The 26,489-nt window shown below is 35.6% G+C and overlaps 1 protein-coding gene across 20 annotated transcripts in view; it reads right to left on the reverse strand.

Annotated features, from left to right (window-relative positions):
* AGFG1 (ArfGAP with FG repeats 1) overlaps nucleotides 1-26,489 on the reverse strand; it is a 73,979-nt gene that overhangs the window by 16,929 nt on the left and 30,561 nt on the right. For 7 of the 20 annotated variants that reach the window (XM_082396202.1, XM_082396205.1, XM_082396188.1 and 4 more), the window contains exons 3-6: nucleotides 10,516-10,631; nucleotides 7,011-7,173; nucleotides 5,813-5,966; nucleotides 240-359 (exon numbers count right to left, since the gene is read on the reverse strand). In XM_082396202.1, the coding sequence (XP_082252328.1) occupies nucleotides 240-359; nucleotides 5,813-5,966; nucleotides 7,011-7,173; nucleotides 10,516-10,631 (553 nt within the window). Of the gene's footprint in view, nucleotides 1-239; nucleotides 360-5,812; nucleotides 5,967-7,010; nucleotides 7,174-10,515; nucleotides 10,632-18,327; nucleotides 18,409-26,489 lie in introns of all 20 variants that reach the window. The other 13 variants (XM_082396198.1, XM_082396192.1, XM_082396187.1 and 10 more) reach the window with 3 other exon arrangements.

The raw sequence follows: 26,489 nt of genomic DNA on the forward strand, positions 1-26,489 counted from the left end.
AGGAAGATTCATGTGCAGGAAAAGGAGAATAGATGTGAATTAGACAAAATACTAGCATTCAGAAAAACGAACAAAGAAAAATATAAAGATTTCAGGTTTCCCCAGAGCTTTGTAAGACAGAACTATTTTAGAACCAGATAATCGCAGAATTTAAGTTTAGAGTAAATTTCCAAAACTACCTCTAGAGAGTTTTTTATTTTTTGAAGTAAACATTTAAGCATAATGCTGGAGAGCTCTACCTGTAGATTGGGGCTGAAAAGAAGAGTGGCTTGCTGTGGGGAAACCTCCAAAATTACTCGAACCACTAGACTGTCCAAATGCATCAAAGTTTGCAAAATCTGCATTTGCAGAATTCTGAGCTGTAAATGGTAAGGAACAATATATGTTAATGAATATGAAAATTATAAATGAAAAATATGATAAATGAATTTAAGAATTTTATGAAAGTTTCTATGTCTCACAACTTACTTTAAAGAAAATTCATTTAGAAATCAGATTTTAAATTCTACCAGTGTTTATTTCACCCAACTTCAAGCAATTTATTAAAGGGTATCCAAGAATTTCCAAAAACGCTTTGTACAATGATAAATTTGTACACAATAGCCTTTGAGTGACCTCAGGAATAGTACTGTAAAGTGCCTCTATTAAAGGAAACTCTGAATTAAGAGCACTAAATATTTAGTTACAGTAAAGCAGATAGAGATGCAGGATACAGGATACATTTGGAAAATTCAGATTTAAAATAGTGATAAGTGATTCATCAGTTATGTGAATCTAAAATAATGATACAAAGATGGCTTAATTACATTAAATCTTTTGGTTGCTTTTTAAGTTTATAACTATGTCACACCATAGCATATTTAAAAAAAGAAAACTCGAGTGTATAAAAAGGACATGATCACCAAATAAATTGAAGATACTCATATTTTATTAGGAGCCTGCCATTTTAAAAAACATAGTAAAACTTAAGAAACGATAGAAACGTAAAAATCATAGCATAAATGCACCTCATACCCAGTGAAAAAGACCAACTGGTATTTCCCAACTGGTCACCAACCTAAGAGCAAAATTCTAGGCTTCCCTAAAGTTAAAATGTGTAAGTAAAACGAAATAACTCAAAAGACTCTTTTTAAGGCCAAAACAGATGCTGGGTAAGATTTTTATAGAGGATAAGATAAGAAGAAGAAGGGGTTGGTATGCAGGAAAGGGAATGCTACGTGGTAAGAACGAAAAGCATGTCCAAAAGATGGAGAAAGGTTGTATGTCATCAACAAAGTGAGTGAGCCACTTAAACCCTCTGCAGGCAATTCTACTTCTAGGTAGTTTTTGTAAAGAGATAATATTGCAAATGAGCATGGCTGAATCTAACAGCTAAACAATGTGTTTTTTATAATAATGAAAAACTTAGAAACTCAAATGGCCAACAAGAGATCACTTAAATATATTATGGAACATCATACAATGGAATATAATGCAGCCATTTAAAAAATTCATGTAAAAGAATATTTAGCCCTATACAAAAATACTTACAGCAAAGTAAATAAGATAAACAGATTAATAAATTCCAGATACATTTTCATCTGCTAATTTCATTAAACATGGCATCATGTGCATAGAAAATCTGCATTTTAGTTAAATCGAAGTAGTGAGATTTCATGTAGGTATCATTTCCTTCTTTGTTTGCCTGAGTTCGCCAAGCTTTTTCAATGAATATGTACTCTACTTGTAAACAAACCAAAAGAAGTCACTAAGCAAAATAATTTTCCATTAACAAAGTAAAACATTATTCTAGGAAGAAAATCAGGAAAACTTAACAGTATTTCATGTAATTGCTGTTTTATCTATCTAAATGGATAAGATGGGGGCGGCTGGGGGCAATGTACCTAGAGTAACCCCCTTTTCCTACACACCTGTGCCACTTCCCTTCTAGTGTCTTCGAACCCACCACTTCTGACGAGTGGAGTGCTATCCCCACATGTCATTGCTCACACTGCGTTCTTGAAAACTTTTTTGAAACACATCTGACCTGGCCCTTAAGCACTATACAGAAGAACCTAAATTAAAAGGCTGCTTACTGCTTAACAATATAAATTCTGTATTCTGGACTCCCTACAATATTTTGTCTGTTTTTACTTAATATGATAAAATTCAACTTCTTTACAGGCTGAAATTTTACTTTCCCCAAAAGAAATATAATGGAAGAAATACTAATAGATAAATAATAAATTTAAAAAATTAATTTCCTAAAAAATATTTTGAAAGGAATATCTATACCAGTTTAAATATAAGCTTAAATACAGTTACCAGTTAGCATTGCTGAGAACACCAGTAAGCAAGTACAGTTTAGTGAAAAGGGAATCTAAGATAAGAATCAGGGAACTCCATCCTAACATAAGTAACTGTAAACCGCTGGACGAGTCCCTCAATTGTTCTGGCTCTACCAATATTCTCACTAACAAAATGAGAAGATTTGCTAGATGGTCTCTACTAGCAAACCAACAAACACTATGATTCTACAACTTATGAAACAACAGAAATAAATTTCTTAAGAGCTTTGAAATACTAAGCCAAAGAGAAGAAAATTCTACTAAAAGACAAAATGAGTTTAAGGCCAAAATAGATAATAAATAGATAATATATACAACTATAAACCAAATGAATAGAGAACATGATACAGGAAATTCTCAAATTTAGAGTGGATTATATTCCAAAACACAAGTTTCCAAGTTTTTTGAACACTTAGCTGTACAGTTGAGAACAACAAATGAAACATCTGTCCCTTGCAGAAACAAGAACTGGATCCCTAAGCTAGTTTGTGGCTTATAACCTCGAACATATATGTAGCCTATAATAATAACATACTCTACATTTAACTTATATTTAGAACATCATATGGGAAAATTTTGCATTTAACATGTTTCAAACATCATCGGGGAAAAAAATCAGTTCAATGCAATCCATTTTGTTGGGCCAGCCTATTTCGTCACATTTATATTTTCCCAGTGTTTTCCAACCAGAGCACCACACACCCTCCTCAAGTACCTACTCACTACAGCAAGATAGGGCTTTGTAATGCTACTATCCGTTTTTATTTGTAGACACTGAATTTACTGTCTTCAACAACTGATTATAGTAACTTTCTAAATTTTTAAAGTGTTGTGGAATGAAAGTTTGATAAACACAACTTTGGAAATTAAACACTAATAAATTCAATAAACAAAAATTACTATCTGGAACCTCAATCAATCTCTACACAAAGAAATCCAAACTAAAAAGAATGTGACAAAATAATAAAGATGCTTTTTACATAGTCTTATTCAAAAAGTACAAAGGAGTCAACTCAGAATTTAGAACTTAAGGCACCAAGTTCATGAGCCTCAATCTTGCCAAGAGTTGTCTTTACTCTTCGTTGAGCAACAGATACTCATGAGAAAGGAAAAAAAAAATGTAGAGACCAGAGGATGGAAACAGGCAACCCTCATCAAATTCAGCTAACCAACAGACTTTGTTTCACCTATATGATAGTTTATCTTCATTAATTCCTAACATTTAAAAAGAGAGCATTTCGCATTACTTAACAAGTTTTCGTACTTCTCTTAAAAGAAAATCGGTGTATTTAGTAATCCTGAGCCTGTATTTTCATGTGGCAACAGGAGATTATAGACCATCCCCCTTTGAAAGGGGCACTGCATTATATTATTCATTTGTGTTAACTGGGTGGCAAGGCAATTGAGTTTGACATCCCTCATATAAGGTGTGGCCAAAATCAATTACAGTTTACAGTTCACAGGTTTTGTGATACGTTTATTACCAGGCAAAATAACTATTACATGCTGTAGTAAATTATGTTTCTAACTGCACGCCTATTTCTGTAGAAGATGACTTTTCCTGAACGCAATACTGACCCCACCACTGACACATATCCACACACACACCAACTCAGCCAGAATGTTCAAATAAAGAAGGGTCAAGACTTCTGGCTTTTAACCCATTGAACTATCTGCAAAAGAACAGTTTTCCCTTTAAAACAATGCCAGCCAGATTGGCGTATCTGAATAATTACTGTTTGCTATTTAAAGTTCCATTTGTCACATCAACGTGCTCAGGAGAAAATTTTCACCCAATGTGTTTTTTTTTTAAAAATGATAATTTCAGGGCAAAAACTCAGCTATCAATGACTTTGTATCTATGAACCATGTATGGAAAAGTAAAAATTCAGAGTGCTTGCAAAGGCTCCGGAGAAAGACATTTCAGATTGAACCGTGACACCGATTTAAAACTTACTTAAGGTAAAATGTGAAAGATGGTATCAACTATACTAGAAGGGAAATAAATGGGTAATTTTATTAGCTTGTTCTTGCAATATCCATATATACTTTTTGCTCCTGGGATCAATCAAATGAAGTAAGAAAAGAGTGATGTGAGTAGTCATCTGTAAATACAAAAGAACTTCAGGCTAAAAAACTATTACTCTCAGGCAACCTGACCTAATCTACATGGTTATTCAACTACTTCCTCACAGACGCATCTGTCCTACCATTTCTGCCACATGTGGAAAAGAGACAAAACAGTTAAGATATACTACCTTCTATCAATCTGATAAAATCATACATTTCTCTCTTTTAACATTTTCTGCAATCAAATAATGACAATTATTTTCAAAAAGCATTTTAAGGGAGTTCTTGAAAGTATGAGGGTAATCACGGTACACATTAGCCTGTGGAGCTGCACTGTCTTGTCTATTTTTGGCTAATATGATTACACAGAAAAGTGTAACATCAATTCCCTGACTTGCAAATATTCACAAATTGCATTTAGAGACAAAAACACAAAACAAAAACACACATACACACACACACAAGGGAAACATGAAATAAGTCATGAAATAAGCTGAAAATTTACAAAAGAGTTTGGCAGTTACTTTTCCATCATTTCAAATTACATTTCCATAAACCTAAAACTGAGATAAATGCAGAATACTTATAAATTACAGAAGGTTCACTCTCTATTCACTGAGTCTTCCACCAACTCTTTTGGCCACCATTCGAAAAGCAAGAGGGGGAACAGAGAGCAAGAGCTCCTGTCTACTCAGAGAGGGAACTGGCTTCCCACCTACAGTATGAAGGGAAAAGAGTCTCCTCAGTCTCCTTCTGGACTTCTGGGCTCAGCTAATGTAAAGCAGATGGAAACCTACCACAGCCCTAACAGCGTGAGCCTCCCGATTTTTACCCTTCTCAGTATAATCTCTCCTGAAATTCTCATCCTAGAATCCCTTTTGAAAAAGCAAACACACACAGACACAAACATACATAAGTCACACCACAACTTCCTTCTGTAGCATATTCTTACAAAATGTTTCCACTGGTATTTAAAACAAAAAATTCCTTCAATGCTTGATAGAAAGAAATGTGGCTGAAGAGCAGGTTTTCTATAATTTTCCAAACTATCTCAAAAGGCACATTTCTGGATGCATATATACATGACATACTTTGTACCATTATTATCCAACTATAAAGCCAGGACATGAAATTGAAAGGAAAAAAAAAAGTGGGATAGCATCACAATTTCATAGGTGAATAAAAGAAGGTAAAATAAATCCCAAAATACAAATAGGAAATCAATTCAGTAAGCACTGGCTTCTGTTATGCTTATAAAACAGTGAAATATATACACGCAAAAAACATAAAGCAAAGTTTCAAATTATCAAATAAAACTGCTTCAAAATGACCAAATCAATTCTTAAATTAGTGTACAACATTTAATGTGATGATTATTCACTCACTCTGGCAAAAGCTGCTGGGAAAAAACTTACCTGCATGACTGTTGAAATGTGCAAAGTTTGCAAAATTGGCTGTAGCTGTTGACTGTGGTGCTGGAGCAGCAAAGATGTCTGAGCCAAGATCACTTAAAAGGTCAAACTGCTTCTTTTCCTGCTGCTGCCCTTGAGAGCGACCTACAACAGGGGACTATAAACCACATATTAGCTATAAAGAGCTTCCAGTCAGATCTGCTGAATTTTTATAACACTATTTCCAATTCACCAAGCTTAAAACACAGTTTAAAGATTACATAATCTTCTATTTGTAGAGTTTTGAGTTCTTTGATGTTTTTTGAAAAGCACAAATTTTCAACATCTATTCCCATATTATCTTTCAATGTTAAGTACAGAGTCAAAAGCAATGAAATACAATTACAACAGTTGTTACACCTCATGACACGAGACAGACTTACTGCTAAGACAGTATGATGATAAGGCTTTCACAGAACAAATCTTTTATCCATGGGAAGAGTTACAATATACTGACTTTACCCTTCTCTTCATTTTCTACTCAAACCTTTGATGAAAGTGGAGCAACTTATGTAGATGCCCTAGTATACGCATTATTAAAAAAGGTGGAATTTAATTCAAATAGTACCATGCCTCAGAATCATTCTTGTGTGTGACAGACATTGTAACGCCACACAGTAACAGATCTGTCACAGCTCCCTGACTATCATGAAGTACATACAGAAGCATAAACTCTAGACACAAACTGCTGAAAAGACTTCAGTTTTTTAGAATAAGCTATGTAATGCAAAGCCACCTGCGTTTCAACGATAAACATGCTTCACAATCAGGATGGAGAAAAAATTCTATGCTTGAGAAATCCTTTCCTGTAAAAGAATATCACAGAGGCCATACTGTTCTAACTCTGATGGTCACCACAGATTCATGTTTTACCACTGTATGTTATATGATACATATGATACATATATGCTGATAGATAGCTATAACAATGTTCCTGTACAGCTTTACAAACTCGTATTCGCAATAGCATTCGCAACAGCAAAAAGAACAAACATAGACACATTCTAACCACTTAACCAAGTACCTTTTAATGTATTATAAACCATTAGGACATAATGCTACTGGTATACAAGGTTATGCAACTGTCTTAATGAATTCCCAAATTCATGGTACTCAATCCTCCTTAAATAGAAGCCTCTGCAAAGACTTAAAAACTACTCACCTGACTAGGTGTGCCCTTATTTAAATGCAGTGCTGGTGCTGAATCTCCTAAAAGAGATTTCAGTGGTTTGACCTCAGGTGTGCTGCTTGTGCTACTGGCAGAGGACCCTGAAATAGATGCATGAACTGATGCCACCACTTTGGCTTGTTCTGGTGGGACATACCTAAAACATACGCAAAGTTGAACAGGCAGTTAACTAAGGAAGATGTAGGGAACACTAAGCTCAAAATGATAAGCTTAGTTCTAATTTTGTACAAGACTGTTTTGATATTAATCTTATTTCAAAACCATCTTAGAATTGATAGCTTAAGACTACACTTAATTAAAATATTCAGAGAAAGGGTAATAAAGACTAAACACAAAACTTGTTTCGATTATTTACTTACAGTTTTTCTAATAAATACAATATATTAAATAACTGCTTTTTTAAAAAAAGAGAGGACTCATAGTTAATCATGATGATAGTTAATAACTCTAATTTTTAAAAACCAAAGTACCGTAAGCTCATAAATAACGTTTGAAAACAGAGCAGAAGGAAGGAGAAACATTTATTATATTACAGTTAGTAGCCCAAAATATAAAGGTCTATTACAAATCTGTAAGATTAACAACCCAATTTTTAAATGGACAGAAGCAATTCACCAAGGGAGAGAAAGAAATGAAAATACTTGTAACCGAATAAAAATGTAAATTAAAATGACAGTCGCATTTGATCTGAGTATAAACTTTACAAACTGTGTCACTCTCTATTACAATACATAAATAGGTATACTCTGTGCCCCAGAAGTACCATTTCCAGTAACTTATCCTTAGGAAATAACTGACTAAGTGTACACAAATAAATGTATACGTAGGTTATCACAGCACTCTTTAAAATTTCAAAAAATTGGACAATAAACCAAAATCCACCAGGAGAAAAATGCTTAAAAGGATTATACTAACATCTATATAATAGAATAATACAGAGCTACTCTGTCTTGACATGGAAAGATGTCCGTAAGACTTTACAGGTCTTTCACATTTGATCTCAGTCATGTAAGAATTCACGGGATCAAGGGAGTAAAGGAAGGAAAGAGAGGTAGTAAGAATATAATGCCCAAATATTGGCAACACTAATCTCCAGAGCTGGGATTATGTGAGAGTTTTTCCTCTCTGTATTTCTGGGTTTTGTTCTATCTACCCTCCTTCCCCATATCACACAGGTGGGAGAAGTAGAAAAACAGAGTTTTTCTACTCTGTTCTAGAATCTGAGTTCAAATCCCAGCTCCATCACTCGATAGCTATGAAACGCAGGGCAGACTACTTCAACTCTCTGTGCATCCAAATTTTCTTCTAAAACACTGACATATGGTTGCTATGAGGTATAAACAAGTTAACATTTATGGCACTTAGAACCGTTTTCTGGTACAGGTGTTAGCTACACAAGTGTTGGCTATTATCAAATTATATAATAATCACGAACAGTAAAAACTGCTTTGTTTTTTCCAGTATATGGGAGAAAACAGTAAGTCACACTTTCCCATAATTTGGTCTATCAGTGATAATGCCAATTTCTGAGTATAGCCAAGTCTTATTAAAGGATAAAATCAGATAATAGTCTTTGGCTCAAAGTCTTGCTTAACTAAAAGTAAAACAGCTAAGCATGTATAGCATAGGAATTGAGTCTGAAAACTGGTTAAAAGAACAATTTCAAAATCCCTTTAGATGATGGCAACAGGCTCAATGTTTGAAGTGTAGTTGCCCATAGTGAGGGTTTTTAGGGAGACTGCATTTGGATAGTGCTTATGTCCTGTTAAAAACCCACTGCACCACTCTAGTTACATGTCACAGGTATGCAGGTATGCAGGAGCGTGAGTTTAAAATGCACAGGTCCCAGCCTAGCTGAATGTTGGTCACTCCCTCTCGCCTACCCACCAACTGAAGTTTGTATTTGTATTACTCTTATTAACTATCCTGTTTCTCAGGACAGAAAAGATAACACAAATTATAATTATTGGAGGTTTACAATTATTTGCTTACTGTTTGAATGAATAATTTTTATTATTTTTATTTTGTTGTCATTATTATTCATGTGGGGGGGGGTTCCTGGTTTTAATTCTATAAATCTTATTCACACACACTTTTCTCTTACTAGTTGAAGCTAAACTATCTGAAATCCCAGCTAAGTCCTATTCAAACTAACTCTGAGCTGGTAAAAGTAAAACTGTTGGGAAAATCAAAAATTAGGCCAAGGCTATCAAGCAGAAAGGTCTTAACTACAGGAAAGGGTCTAGGAAAAGGTCTAGGAAATTAAGAACTAAAATGATAAAAAGATAATTATACACTTCATTTTAAGAGAATCATTTATGGCACCATGTTTTTACTATCACTGCATCTTCTAAGTTTTTTCTTTCCTGAACTAAAATCTTACTGATATGTTTTCTTCTATATTCATACTTAATGTTTCTAGTAATGCTGAATATATAGCCCTGGCAAAAATTAGTCTCCTCTAGGGAACAGCAAGAATACAAAGTTCACAGAACATACAAATCAGAGCCACTTCTTTCTACTATGCTCACCTAATGAAGGTAGAGATACCTCACTCATAACCACGGCAAGTATTCCCTCAACCAAAACAAGCTCTTGAAGACATTCTCTGGGTTCAAATACAGCTCCTCGGGGAAACAAGAGGCCATGTACTTCCTCATTACCTAGTCCTTCTATTTGTGACTCTCTCTCTCATCTTCTTAACGTCCCAAGAAGGAAAATATACACTACTGAATATTGATAAAGAAACAACCAAGAATTCATCATTAATGAGTCTTAGTAAACTGACTTAAATTGTACTCATACAGGTAAAAATGAAGAGCTCAAAGTAACTGAACACTACTAGTTCTACAAATATACCCCCTGCTCTGCTTTAAAAGGCTTACTAGCCAATATATACCTGTTTTAATTCCTTTTTAAAAATTAACATCTGACAGATTTAGTTAAAAAGGTATAAAATCTTCCTTCTTAAACAGGTAATAAAATGACTTCTTGGTTGGGCAGTGAGTGATATTTTGAGCAAAGAATTACTACAACATGCAATTAAGTGAATGAATAGATTGCTTCATGAGTGCTTTAGCATAGTGCCTAGTATATAAAAGATACTAAATAAACACTTGCTAAATGAAGGAAGATTTTAAGAAAGGAGACTTTATAAGACTAAAATGTCCAGAGAAGCTAACAGGGATAGAGAAGGTTTAGAAGGAAGAATCCCTAACTTCCCAAAAAAGGGTAGGAGGCCTGATGATAAGAAACAGGCTACTGCTAGGCACAGATGAGTTAAGATAAAGCAGAAGTAAAGGTCTGTGGAAACCAAATTCAATAAAAAGCCAAAGTATAATGAGTATCTACCTATTTCCTTATTCCCTATCTACCTACCTACCTATTTCCTTCCTTCCTTCCTTCCTGTTATACTAATCTTACCCATAATTAATGCGATTTGGGGCAGCTTTGCTCTAAATACAAACTATTCACTCACCATCTTTTCTTTTCATATTTTTCTTGTAGGAACTCTTTCACTTTTTGTGGATCCCTGAAGTCTGGAATTGCTGAAGATCTATCATCAAATAATCCTAGCCAAATCTGTTTACAGACCTTTGGAAAGAATTAAAAAAACAGAAGTGTTAAATTCGACATCTTAACTTAATGAAATTTTAAGAGATAATTAAGATTCTCTCAGAAAGATAACCTACTTAATTTTAATAATGTTGCTTTCAATGAGGATATTTATCACAATGAGCAATGAAGAAGCAACAAATGAAGGAACTGAATTGATGTTAATGTTACAGCAGTAAAATCTTACCAACAGCATCACAAAGAGCAGCCCCTCACAGGGGAACAAACAGTGAGATGGCATTTAAGAGGACCTCAGATTGCTTGGTCTTAAAATAATCATACACTGTAAACAATGAGCAAAGTCATGCAACCTTTATGAACCTCAGTTCCTTCACCCCGTAAAACAGAGGAATTAGACCAGTGAGTGGCAATTTCCTGAATCCTTGACAAGTTTAAAAATCAACCAAAAAGAACAAATAAAAAGTACTAGAATCATAAGTAATTTGCTATTAAAATATAACATAACACAAATACAACGCAGATACAATTCTAGCTTTATAATTACCTCCTATGCTTTTTTTCCCTAATGGCTAAAAAATGAGAATCTGAGATTTAAGTTTTCAGTAAAATCAAAGAAATGAAATGATGCAGAACTCAAATAAGACACAAAGCATAAAGAGAACTGTAAAGAAAAAATTTATAAGGTGGGCTTCATCAAAATTTAAAAATGTTGCTCTTCAAAAAAATTAAATGAAAAGGCAAGCCACCAACTGAAAAAAGGTAGTTACAAAATGTATAAAACCTTGAATTCTTAAAACTCAGTGATAAAACAGACCCCAAATCAGTATTTTTTTCAAAGAGTGGGCAGAAAAGTTGGCCACTTCACCAAAGAAGATATACAAATGGCAAATAAGCATCCCAACATCATTAGTCATGTAGAAAATGCAAATTTAAAAAACACTGAGACCCCACTACACAGACACCCATACATACCACTAGAATGGCCAAAAACAAAAAGACTAAAGGAAGGCAAAGCAAGGATTTTTTCATGAACTATGTTAATCAAAAATGCAATGGAGAAAATGCTTCATTAGAATTTCCCCTAGAATAATTTTCCTTCTCTCCTCTATAGACCATTAACTCTCTTGTGCCATTTGTAAGTTTTTTTGATACATAAGAACTTTTAGAAGTTCTTATGAATGAAATAAATGTATGATTATTGAGATACTTGGTGTTTTGACAAATATTTATTACAGTCATCCAGAAATAACTATTCTAACCACCTCAAGTTACATTGGACGGTTATTTCTGAAATAATAACGGTTCTAGCCAGGAAAAGAAAAAAAGACTGACCATATCATATGTTGGTGAGAATGTGGAACAACTAGAACTCTCAAGAATGTAAAAATGGTACAACCAGTTTGGAAGACAGTTGGTAGTTTCTTAAAAGTTAAACATATACCTACGATATGACCCAGCCATCCTACTTCTAAGTATTTACTCAAGAAATATAAAGGCACATGTCCATACTCAGATTTGTACACAAATGTTCACAGCAGCTTTACTGCTAGTAACTCCAAACGGAAAACAACCCAAATGTCTATCAACAGGTAAATGGATTAATTGTGGAATATCCAAGTAAGATACTATCCAGCAATAAAAATGAACAAATTTATTGACACAAGAAACTACATGCATAAACCTCAAGACAATTATGCTGATTGAGAGACCTCAGAACCACCCTCTACAAAGTACATACTATGTAATTCCATTCATTTAAAATCTTAGAAAATGTAAACTTATCTATGGTGATGGAAAGCAGATCAGGAGAAGCATTACAAAGGGGCACAAAAAACTCTTGGGGATGATGAAAATGTATGTTATCTTGTTACTGTAATGACGGTTTAACATATGTCAAAACTCAAATTGTACACTTTAAATATACACAATTTATTATAATTATTCCTCAGTAATGCTATAAAAACACATCCACAAGTTTCCAAAATTATATTACTTTAAAGAATAACCAGTTGTAACACTGTGAAAAGAAGGCAGTATCTAACTTCAAAAGCCTGACAAAGATTTGAGAAATCAGAGACAGAAAGGTAGCACCCTTCTCAAGCTTACCTCCTCACTGAAGTGGGTAAGAGAAATAAAGATAGGAAAAAAGGATTCACCCTTTTCCTCTCTTATTATGTACCCCAAGCATGTTTCAAAACAGCATTTCTTGTAGTTCCTTCCTACTCCAGGCTCAGTACAGATACTACAAAGTCATTAAGGCAGTACAAGTGACACAAGTGAGGCCTAGGTGAAGGCACAATCTCATTATAAAAACCTTTCAGTGGCAAAGCCCAAGAAGTTCAGATACCCAGGAATGGTAATGCAACTTATGCTAGAAATACTATATAAACCCTGTAGAGGGCCAGCTTCTCCAATAAATATTTAGCTACTTTTAAAAAACCACATGATCCAAAAGGATACATGCACCCCAATGTTCACTGCAGCACTATTTACAATAGCTAAGATATGGAAGCAACCTAAATGTCCATCAACAGAGGAATGGATCAAGATGTGGTATATATATATATATATATATATATATATATACACAATGGAATACTATTCAGCCATAAAAAAGAATGAAATAATGCCATTTGCAGCAACATGGATGGACCTAGAGATTATCATACTAAGTGAAGTCAGACAGAGAAAGACAAATATCATATGATATCACTCATATGTGGAATCTAATCTTTTAAAATATGCAAATGAAGTTATTTACAAAACAGAAACAGACTTACAAATATTGAAAACAAACTTATGGTTAAAGGGGAGAGGGGGGATAAATCAGGAGCTTGGGATAAACAGACACACACTACTATATGTAAGATAGATAACCAACAAGGACCTACCGTACGGCACAGGGAACTCTACTCAATATTCTATGATAACCTATATGAGAAAAGAATCTAAAAAAGAATGAATATACACATATGTATAACTGAATCACTTTGCTGTACACCTGAAACTAACACAACATTGTAAATCAACTATACTCCAATAAAATTAAAATATTAAAAAAAAAAAAACCAAACACCACATGAAACTCTCCTCAGGAAAAGATTCTGTGGCTTTACAATTACATTCATAAAGTGAGAACTGGTAGTTTCTAATTCTTTTATTTTAAAAATTCCCAAGTGAGAAAACAAGAGAAATTTGCTCAAAGACTTATTAACTGTAATTGACAGAATTAGTTTAGGACAGACATTTAGTCCTTCATGACATTTAGTCTTTGCATTCCAAAACCCCTATTAACTAACATATACAATTTTTTTAACTAAAAACAATTAATGAATAGTAAATAATAAACATATTGATACAAACAAATAAAAAGGAGATAGGTTAAAGACAGATCATAAAGTTACTGTCTTGGCACTCATCATGGGAACACAAAGCAAAGATGGAGTGCTGGATGATACATTTTATAGCTATCTGACATTAGCAGCCTGGACGAGTCACTCAAAATTCTGTACTAACTGCTGGCGGTTCTGATCCTTCTCTCTGACAGCTCAAACTGCTGGGGAAAATCATTAAAACTCACTGCTTGGGTCCACTACAAATTCCTGCTATCCTACTATCAAAGTTCCATGCTGTTGTTAGCCAGCTCTTATTTCTTCTGACTATGCTATCCCACAATAGCTATTTGCTATATTGCTCAGAATCCTAACTCTACCTGCCACTCTTGGCAGCTGAATTCTTACTCAAGTGAAGTGACTCTCAAAATGGGATTCCCCAATTTCCTGGACTGGCGGCATCAGTGTCACCTAAAAACGTGTTGTAAATGCAAATTTTTAGGAGCCACCCAAGACCTGTGAAATCAGAACCTCTGGAGGTGCTACCCAGCAATCAAGCCCTTCAGGTGACTGTGAAATAGGCCAAAGTTTGAAAACCAATGCTTTAGTAAAATCTAGGCCAGCAAATGGAAACTTCCTTTCCATATAAATACTATACATAGTTTTCCACACTTCTCCAATTTACTTAGCCACTAAACCTCTTCTTGAGCAAGATTCATTAAATAAAGACAGTGTTCCAGAGATACATCTGGGAAAACGTCACAGTCTCTATCTCTTTTGATTCATTCACATTTTAGTCCCTGAAAAGTTGGCTTCTGCTCCCACCATTCTCCTGAAACGGCTCTTTCAGGTTTGTAGATCTGCTGATAGGAAAGGATAAAGTTCTCTTTTCTCCATGTTTGTTTTAGGTTTTTTTTTTTTCTTTTAAAGTAAAATAATAAATTACCACCAACTGAAAAGGGAGGGTTTTTCAGAGCTGAAGAAAAATGGGAGAGTGAACCAACTAAAACTGCAGGCAGCACTAAGGTTTTAAGGTCACGAGTATTTAAAGTCAAACTAGTCAAGACAGTGGTGTGTTTTCCACCAGTCTCATCTGGTTGTTTAGGTACAAAGTAGGTAGAGTATTGGCTTTAATCAGGTAAAATACAACAGGAGTTAAAGTGAGTGGATATAACAACAGACCACAGAATCAAAGTTAGGTTAAGAAAAATGACAACACAGTAAGGATGCTACACAAGAAAGAAATTCAGCGTCAGAGGACTGGAGGCCTCCTGTGGTTGACCCAGAGCTGCTGGAGTAAGAAATTAGAGGTAACGAGCTGGGAAGAGAGAAGCAGTGATGGTCAGAGAACAGGATGCTGAAATCTGAGAAGTAATACAGTTACTGCTAAATAAAGTCTAAAACAGAAGGAAGGATTACTGGACATAAGAAGTCAAAGAATTCCAGAGGCTGAGTTATCTGTGTAGACACTGGGATTGGCAGAAATGATTAACACTACTGGAAGAAAGACACTCACTACATGAAGTGCTGAAATCTATACTGAATGAGGGGGGCTAACTGGTATGACTGCAACAGATGACAGAGCAAGTCTGCAAGAGGAACACCGGGCTGCGGGCCTTGAAACATCACCGAGGAGCAAGGAGGACGCCTAAAAAGCCAGCATTTGAAAGGGCTGCATATGTGATGGATTCGTTTTGATGATCTCTCTGGAGAGGTGGATAATTAGTTTTAATTAGAGAATAATATTGTAGGTATGGTAGTTATGAGCCTAGACTAGGAAATCAGACTGCCTTAATGTGAATTCCAACTCAGGTAAGAGAACCTGCTGCATTGAGATGTTGGAAGGGTTAAATGAGTTAATATGTTGTCTACTCAGAACAGGTATATGTAAGTGAATTTTAAACAGTATTAGTTATTATTACTTTGGGGCCTGGTATCTTATGTGGTTCGCATTGGTGTGTTATGGGGTGATGAAGTAAGCAAGGACTGGGAAATAGAGGCCTTACCAGAAACACAGGAAACTGTAGGTCTCTCTTCAGTCCTGCTGCAGATGGAATCAAAGTGGTCTTAATGGAACAATCACCCTCTCTGAACTACTATAGCACTTTGTAATTCTCACATGAAACTCACCACAAACTGCTTTTTATTAGAATTACTGAGCATGTGTCTCACCTACTTCTGAATTCCCCACAATACTGAAAATAATGGGTTGTGCCATATTAAGTGTTCAGTAACTAGGCCGATACTACTCAAAACCAGATCTTATGGAGGAATTAAAAATAAAATCACACATCAACCAACAGAATAAATTCATGAAACTGTCAGAATAATTTTTTCCCTTATTCTAGTGTTAATCCACTTTAGAATTGCAATCACAATAACCACTGACAGAATCTAAAATACTTTAAAGTATATTTATCAGTCAGGGTTGACTTAGGAAACAGATGGCACACTCAATTTGGGTAATTTGAGAAGTCTAATAGAGACTGTTTAAAGCGTAGGTAAGCTGTAAGGAAATCACAAGTGAGAGTATAGTGTCCCAGGGTTAGCAACAGGAGGACCTGCCACCACCCGCTGGCAGTGAAGGCAGAAGGAGAGGAAGTGGTTGGCAACCTTAAAACTAAGAGGGCTACTTGATGGGAGTTCTGACCTTCAATGAAAGGAGGCAGCTAGGCTACAGAAATCCCACATGAAAGAAGTTTAGAAAGTAAATATCTTAACCTTTCCCTCCTTCCTTTCTTTGATCTGCTGACAACATTCTCCCATCAGCGGAACCCCCCCCTCCCAGAAGCCAGGAGGCAAGAAAGGCCATTTGGGTATCCAGACAAACCAGGTGCTTGGAGACAGAGCAGGATAAAAGCTAGAGTTAGAAGGGCAGCTGAAAGCTATGCAGCACTGAACCTAAATCATGATAGTAAATACATGCAGTGCAAGCAATTTAACAAACTCAATTATGAACACCAAAAATATGGAACATCCATACTAATTCTCAATTACTCACATATAAAAGGAAGAGTAAGAAAACAGTGTTGCATCAGACAAATAGATATGAATAGAGATAACATGTTATAGTTTTATAATCCTCTCAGGGACAACAAAATAGAGTGGTGGAAACTTGCTGGAATAGATACTTACCTTTAAGATTCAGACAACCCCTTATTTTCATAAAAGAGATACAAAGAATAAACAATGTGACATGACCCTGCTTGCAACATCTAGGTCCAAAGATATAAAAATAAGGAAAGGACAGAAAGATGCTCTGGAAGTAGAGAAACTTTTTTCATTAAGCCAATCTATACACATCAACTAGAGTTCAGACTCTTTTCTGTCCTCTCTCCTCAGTAGAGAGATGGAGTGCCTTTTTCTGTAAGATATAATTACAGCAGTTAACAGTACTGCCCATAAAATATAGGAACAAATAGGAGACTTAAAGAACTGAAAAATTCATGAGCAAGTAACTAACATCCACTTTTTGGAAGCAGAAAGAAAAATTTAACAGAAATAAATATTAACATTAGAAGCTCTCTGGAGAGTTATGATAGACCTACACAAATTCTATCAGCAACATAACATTTTTTCCTAAAAGGGAAAACAAGGTTTTTTTTTTTTTTGCCTTATTTTGTCCTAAAAACTAACAATCAGAAACAATATCTCATATATATGTCATGATTTAAGTTAAATACTGAAAAAACAAGTACATTATTAAAATTTTCTACACTCACCGAAGTCTACATGAGCATGACTATGCTAGTATTTCTAGGTCAACAGCTGACAGGTTATTTCTCAGTGATGACCTATCTATAAAGGATTTATACTCATTAATAATGCTTAAAGAAATAACACTATCCATGTACCTTATGCAAAGAAACAGACAGTCTTGCAATTATTTACATCTTTTTAGGACTGTATGGTATATTCCATCTTAAAATTTGGTTTTAAAAAATGTTTTGGCAAGAATTAGAGCATATGCAACTGAGTCATTGAAAACAGGCATGCACAAGCTGTATGTGCAGACCACTGAGACACCAGAGCCTTTGTGAACCAGACAGATAATTTGGGTATGTGAGGGAGTATCAGATTTATGAGACATCAAATCCAATTTATTTAATCCTAGTTTGCTGTTGTTGTTTTTTAATTTAAGCAGGAAACTACCTTATAATGGCTTCCTTAGCCTAAGAATCAAATTCTTCATCACCACCTGTTTAGGCCCCATAGGATCTTACGCCTGATTAACTCTCCAAACTCATCTTACATCATCGCTCTTTCCAGCCACAAAGGCCCCCTCATAAAGTCTTCCCTGACCACCCATTCTAAAGGGGTAACATTCCCCACACCAAAACTCATATACACGTTATCACAATGTATTATTTATTTTCACAGACCTTTATCTCACAACTTCTAAATGTAAATTTCACGTGGCAGGAACCTTCTCTCCGATTCGCCACTATCTGTATTCTCAGTGCCTGCCAAACATAGAGCAGACACTAAATAAATATCTGGTGCATGAGTGGAAGCAACTTCCTAACAGCCCTGAAACATATGTACAGTAGAAATTATCTTTTTTCCCCCTTCGTTCCATCTAAAATATACATGCTGACCTAGAACATTCAGCTTACCAACTTACGCAGAAGTAATAAATTCACTGATCCAAATTCTCAAATCAAATTTAGGCCAGAGGTTAGCAAATTATACCTCCCAGGCTAAATCTGGCCTACAGCCTGTGTTTATAGCTGAAGTTTCATTGGAACACAGCCATGTCCGCTTGTTTATCTATTGTCTAGGGCTGCTTTGCTAGGTAGTTGCAACAGAGACTGTATGATACAAAAGCCTAATATTTACTATCTGGCTCTTTATAGAAAACGCTTGCTGATGCCTGAATTACATGCAACGTGGACTTACTATGATACCATCCCAGCATCCAAGAATAATAATGATTTAAATAGTATAATAAATAAAAGCCTGTTTTTGAGGTGTGTGTTATAATGTGCATGGGGAATAACAACAGAGAGATGAACATAAAATGAAAGAAGCCTTTCCCTGCAGGAAGAACTTTCCAAGAGTGAGAACTATCTAAGGGCCAATTTATAATACATACCCATTCACTTGAGAATAAAGGAGAAAAGTACCAGAGTTTAAGTTTCAGGGAGAGAGTAACACTTTTCAAAATAACTGATAATTACAAAAAAATAGAAAAGATAAAAGAAGAAAATATTTAGGATACTAGACAGAAATTAAATGAAGTGGAAATAGCAATAAATCTTAATTTCAAGTGTTTGTGAGTTGTGAAGGAGACCAGCAGATCTAATTCAGACACCTACGGTAAAAGTCAGTATATACGACTCACAGCACACTCCCATGCCTTGTTTCATTTAATGTCTCTAATGTCAGAATTGCATTCCAGGTAGGCTGCAAAGAACCAAAACTCAGCCACATTTGATCAGATAAAACAAGTCTATGCAAAGTGAACAGTAACACTTAAAACATGGGAACCTGTGCTGCAAACAGGAAGCCATCTGGGACCTAGGCAGTCTGATAACCTGTTTCCAAAGCCCTTCTCCACAACCCACCCCCTGCAAACACATAGTTTATCGCTTTTGCTTCTCATACTATGTCTAATCCCTGCTCTTGCTTATCTTAGTACAATTTGTTTTTTCCTGTTTACTTGTTAAGACTGCACATGGCCCAACTACAGACTGCCTTTTCGGTTAAGTGATTCATCTTTTCAGTCCAGCCTCTGTGAACCTTAATTCAATTTCGTAAAAGAGAGAGGATCTGATTAGTCCCTGGCCCCTAGGGTTAGGCATCCATTCTTACTCCAAACAGCTGTGTGTTCTGTGTGTTCTGTGTGTGTTTTGTGGTTTTCCCAGGAGAGGGGGCCTTCCCCCCTTTCTTCAGTAAGGAGCATGAGCTTGGTAAGCTGCCCCCCCCACCTCCTAAACACACGTTTATTCATGAATGTGCTTTATAAATTATAAACAGCTTTATAAATGTAAGATTTAGTATATTAGCAAAGGGGCAAGTAGTTTGGAGAAAGATTATCAACTGCCCTATTTTATCAAACTAAGATGACATATGTAAATTACCCTGTACCCTGTATTGCTCTTTCAATTTTGTATGCTACGTCTTTAATAAGTTTCCATGTTTTAGCTAAATTTGCCAATTTTTACTTTTGTGATTTCTTCCATTGCTTTTAGTCTATAAAGTCTCCACACATTTAAATGTTAAATATGTAGCCAGCTAACCTTAAACATTACCATTTAGTTTTGCCTGCCTTTTAGTTATGAAATAATCTGTTTTACAGAAAAGTTGCAATTGTAGTGGAAAGAAGTCCCATGTACTGTTTACCTAGAGTCTCTAAGATTAACATTTACTTTATCATTCTCTCTCCAAAAAAAGTTTTGGAACCATTTAAATTACAGACATGAACCTTTTACCTCTAAATGTGTATCTCCTAAAAATGAGGACATTCTTTCCTATAACCATAACACAATTATCAAAATCAGGAAATTAACACTTTATACTATTACTATCTAATCTACAGACTAACCATTATCTTAACAGTATCCTTAACAGCAAATGGAAAAAGTTCTCCTGGTACAGTATCCATAACTGTCTTGTCTCCTTTAATCGGGAACCATTCCTTAGTCTGTTTTTGTCTTTAATGACCTTGACATCTCTGAAGAGTACAAGTCAGTTATTTTATAGTATGTTCCTTAATTTAGGTTTCCTCATAATTAAATTTGTTATGCATTTTGGGAAGGAATACCACGTAAGTGATGTTGTATCCTTCCCAGTGCATCATATCAGGAAGCACATGATGTCAGTTTGTCCCATTCCTGGTGATGTTAACTTTAATCACTTGGTTAAAACAATACAGGCCAGACTTCTCCACAGTAAAGTCACTATTTTTCCCCTTAAGATTAATAAGTATCTTGTAGGGAAATACTTTGAGACTATTTTCTATATTTTTATGGCTTCCTAACTCTAAAATTTTTCTGAAATTTATTTTGGCATACCATGTCAGTTAACATTCTAATTGACTCTCCATTTACTGAATAACAAATTCCTTCCACAGCAGACTGCTGAACTTAATTTATTTTATAATAACTTCATATACATATTTAATATACATAAGGATTATAGTATATCTCAGGATCTATTCTACAGATCTAGTCTACTAGGCCCTGCACTAGCTTCAGATTACTGTAATTAATTACTTCAAGTTTGCATTGCAAATTATTGCCTATAAACATAGAGACACATTTAGTATCTACCAGAGCCAATCCTATTTACTCTTTGCTTTATAAATTCTTTCCAGCTAGTTTTACTTTTTTTGAGCTTTTGGATAAACTTTAGAACCATTTTCTAAAATGGTATTAAAAAAAAAATTCCCACCACCGTTTTGGTTCCATTTGTTCTAAACTTAATTTGTGAAGTCTCTTAAAGCAAAGCATTCTCATTCCCTAAGACAGTATGAATCTGATAAGCAAGCTTGCCAAGAAGGAAAAATTACCAAAGGTTTATGTTTCTCTCCCTACAGGGCAAGTTTTACATTTTTTACATTTTTCAGAATATAACAAGAATAAACACAGAGGTGAGAAAGGGAGGAGAATGGGCAAGTTGGTCTGATACTTCATTTAGAACTGAATATTAAGAAGTTTTATTTACTTGTCTTGATATGAAGTAAGAACTGTTCGTGGATTATCAATGTTTAGGGATAGCATCAATACCAGAGCACCACCTCCAGCATGAACACTACTCATCCACTGTTTAGCTTCATCTAAGGCTCAATAATAGTGATTGATTTGGACTGACACTCTATTGTCTGGTTGTCCTGGTGACTGAAGGCATGCATTTGCCAGGCAGTTGACTAAGGTTGGGAATGTAGCCCTTGGCAAAGGAACAGAGAGATTAACTGGCCCAAATGCAAAACAAGTCTCTGAAGTAAACGTGATCTGTACCATATTCTACATAAATCAATCATGAGAAGAAACATTTAGTTTTCTTTGAATATTTGCAAATAGACAGATGGCTCACAGGTTAATATAAAAAGAGGAAAAGGAATATTTAGGGAAAGCTCTTCTAAGTAAAAATGAGATTTGCAGAAGTGGTAAGTTATAGTAGGTTTCCAAAACAGATTATCTAACTGTCCAAAGGGGACAACTGAACATCAACAAGAATAACTGCTACTGACTGAAATAAGTCAAATAAACAATTTCACAATGATATATATATGACCAATTTATTGTATACACACACACACACCCTGATTGGTCACTGTGGGAGATGCTACAGAACTAACTCATTTTGAAAACAGTTAAATGTTGAGGATCATAAATGGCTTTGTTTATGTGCACTCTATCTACTGATATTTATGAAAAACAGTTTTAATGTACTTTTTTTTGACTTTTTAGAAGCTTTATTGAGATATAATTTGTATAACATATAATTCACCTATTTAAAGTGTACAATTTAATGTTTTTAGTATATTCAAGAGTTGTGCCACCAGCACAGCTCAATTTTAGAACATTTTTATTATAGTCTAAAGAAATCCCATATCCATTAGCAGTCGCTCTACATTACCCCTACTCCCACATCCTAGGCAATATTAATGTACTTTTAACACAATAAAACTGTTGTATGTTAATGTAACTAACTTTTAATCGTAAAAATAGCTATATTTTCTAAAGCAAAAATTAGTGAGAAGGGTGGCACTGCTTTAGATTTTTGCAAATTTCATTAATACCTGTTTAAATAGAAGACAGCTGATTTCTGATCAGCTTCTGCATTATGTTATGTAGCTTCTGGAAAACTCCACTGTATACTCATGAGACTGGGAGTAAATACAGCAAATCAAGTCTTAGAATTATTATTAAAAATTTTTTTGACCTCAGAGAACCCCTGTAAAGGCCTTAAGGATCCCCGTACAGGTTCCCAGACTAAGTTATCACCCTTTTACAATCCCTACTAATGGACGTAGGCACAGAGTATTAGCCGCCCCCTCTCAACACAGACAGAAACACGAAAATGTGTTTCTCCACAAAAGAACACACCACCCACCCTATGAAACACTCAGTCTTCCCTCTTCCCTCAATTAAATGTGAATCTTAGGAAGCTACTAGATCTGACTATCAATTTATAGGGAACTGAGATGACAGAGGAACACTGACACTGCATGGATGGAATCAGCAAAATCGTGATAGTGGGACACTACTGAAAAATGACTGAGCTGAGAGAGGGAAAAAGGGAGGGGGAGAGAGAATAGGAGTAAATAACTGAAGGGGAAACTTATAGAATAAAAAAAAACTTAAAAGACAAGCAGAGCAGGTTCCACTTCCAGTAACGTCAGTATAGCTCAAATTAAAACCCAGCTCCCAGAAATTAACAACTATAAACTCAGCACACATTATAAGAATTATCGGAAGACACTAGAAAGCAACCACAAGGTAAACAGATTCTGGGGAAGAGTCAACACCTGTAAGAAAGAAACAGCACTAAGTATCTACTCTTTTTTTAAGGATCATCATTTGAAAGCAGACCTCTGCCAAGCAGAGCTGCCAAAACTCAAAGAGAAATCCACAAATCTAAAAGCTTAAAGACAGAGTTCACAACCACAGCAACTGGAAAGTGAAGGGTATGTCCAAGAAGGGAGAGCTGCAAAACTTGCATAACAACTTTGCACAAATCTCTGGCTCACCCTTGATCGAGGCGTGTACAGGGACAATTCAAAGCAGTTCAATTAAGGACTAAAAGAACTGAACAGAGATTTCAACTGGCTCCCACCAGGAGAGGCAGAGTTTGCTAAAGTAAAAAGTGAACAAAACAAACAAACAAAATCAATACTTTCTGGACAAACAAAACAGAACCCAGAGGCTCTACAACCTACCATTTGCCGATGCTCTAGATATAATCCAAAATCACTAGATACACAAAAAGAAACAAGAGAGCGTGATCCATAATCAAAAGAAAAGGCAATCTGTAGGTCCTTGTTGATTATCTATTTTATATATTGCAGTGTGTATGTGTTAATCCCAAGCTCCTAATTTATCCTTCCCCCTCACCTTTCCCCTTTGGTAACCATAAATTTGTTTTCTAAGTCTGTTTCTGCTTTGTAAGTAAATTCATTTGTAACATTTTTTTAGATTCTACATATACTTGACATCATACAATAAGTCTTCTGACTTACTTCACATAGTACAATAATCTCTAGGTCCCCCATGTTTGCTGTAAATGGCATTATTTCATTCCTTTTTATGGCTGAGTAGTATTCCATTGTGTATATGTACCACATCTTTATTCATTCATCTGCTGATGGACACTTACGTTGTTTTCATGTCTTTGCTATTGTGAATAGTGCTTCTATGAACACAGAGATGCATCTATCTTTCTGAATTATAGTTTTGTCCGGATATATGTCGAGGAGAGGAATTGCTGGATCATAGGGCAACTCTATTTTTAGTTTTTTGAGGAACCTCCATACTGTTTTCCATAGTAGCTGCACCAATTTACCTTTCCACCAAGAGTGTAGGAAGGGTCCCTTTTCTCCATACCCTTTCCAGTATTTGTTATTTGTAGAACAAAAAAAGCACATTCTTAATTATTTTCTTTATACGAGTATGAATAAAAATCAAAACAGTGGTTGCCTCTGGAAAGGGGAGGGATTGAACAGGAAGAGATGTTAGGGGGACTCTGGGGGAATGATGGTCATGTTCTGTATCTTTATAGGACTCTGGGTTACCAAACTGGATACATTTATCAAAACTCTTCCACAGGTACACTTAAGACTTTTACATTCACTGTGCATAAATTATACCTCAAAAAAATCTTAACAAATATCGAATTCTAATTAATGATATACAAAAGATTTTAGGGGTGATATGAACTAATGTTTGCAAATTACTTTGAAATGCAAGAAAAATATAAGGTGGATGATCAAATGCAGACACACACAGATATTTGCTAGTGCAAATACAGCACCGTGTTTAATGTACCTGCATAATTTTTAAAGTTTTATGTATTTCTCATAATAAAATGTTGAGAGGTGCGGGGCAGAAGACAGCCAAATGTGGCCATTGTGCTGTGGCTTTGAGCAGCCTCCGCCGGGGACAAGATCTAGCTATGGCCATCCATGAGAGGGGGGTAGAGACAACTTAGCAGATAACCCAACCAGGCCCGCCTCAAGCAGAGCAGCTACAGCACTCACACTACCAGGAGACCTTGCTCACCTTCAGTAAGACTTATGGCACCATACTGCAGTTAGGTGGCACAAAGCAGGACAGGTTCTGGTGCCAGAAGATGACTGCTCACAGCCACCCCATCCTTGGAAAAATCCTAGCATCACAGGCCAGTAAGAGATCATCCCTGGCGAACTGGTGGAGCCCATCGTCTAGGAGAAAACTGACAAAAGATACCATCTAAATCTCTAAGAAGTTCCTGCCAGGCATGGCCTATGGCTACTACTACCCAAAGATTATCTTGCCTGTGCAGGATGGCTTGAATTTCATGAAACAGAACCAAAAAACCTTCGATATCATCACCAATTCCTCAAAAATCTATGGCCCCAGAGCTTGTCTTAAGTTCCTTCTTACCAGATCATAAAGCACCCTGCATCCAGATGGAATCTTCTGTTGCCAAGATGAATGCCAGTTGTTGGTTGTTGGTTGGTCCTAGCAACCAACTAGCATTCCTGCTCTATAATAAGAACCCAACATTGATTTTCAGCAGCCTAGTAGCAGGTGATGCTGGAGCAATGGAAGACACACGTGAAAGACTACAACTCAGATACGTACCGGGGGAACTTGTACTACGAGTTTCACTGCAAAGCTTGGAATTCACCTCAACTGCTATGTTTCCCAGGGACTTGAGCTGGCAGGGCCCCCAGTTACAGGTTATCCAGCCCCAGAGTAACCACCTGGTCTGAGGCCCCCACTGTCCTGGCACAAACCTGACTCTATCCCATAGACCAAGTGGTACAGGCCCCAGGAAGTTGCCTGGTCCCAGCCAGGCCTAGGCAGGCCAAAGTCTGACCCATCTAGCCTCCAATCCTTTGTCAGAGTTTCAAAACCCATATTAACCACTCATAACATGTGAGCCTTGCTTGCATCTGTATTCAAACATATGCTTAAGGGAAGAGAAAAAAGGAAATTTATGAAATAAAAGGAAACTTGAACACTAGCTATGTAGTTAGATTACTATTAATTTCTATGGATATGAAAATGATATGGAGTTATATATTCTTTTAGAGTCCTTTTTTAGAGATAACATCTAGTTCCTGAATTTACAGAGGAAAATTGTATGTCTCAGATCTGCTTCACATAATAAAAAAGGGACAGGAGTTTGGTACATTATTCTGTCTACTGTGTAGATATATGAGCAGCTCCACAACAAAAAGTTTTAAAAAGAACAAAAAGAATGAATAATTTTATTTTTAATTAGATTCAAGTAAGATTTTTTTTTTTTAAAAAAAGATAACATACTTAATGGCAAGAAAGAAAGAAACAAAAGCTGACAGATAAGAGGAAGCTAGAATGGCTGAAGCAAGGAG

The sequence above is a fragment of the Balaenoptera borealis genome (assembly GCF_965194805.1).
Source record: "Balaenoptera borealis genome assembly, chromosome: 6".
Lineage (NCBI taxonomy): Eukaryota > Metazoa > Chordata > Mammalia > Artiodactyla > Balaenopteridae > Balaenoptera > Balaenoptera borealis.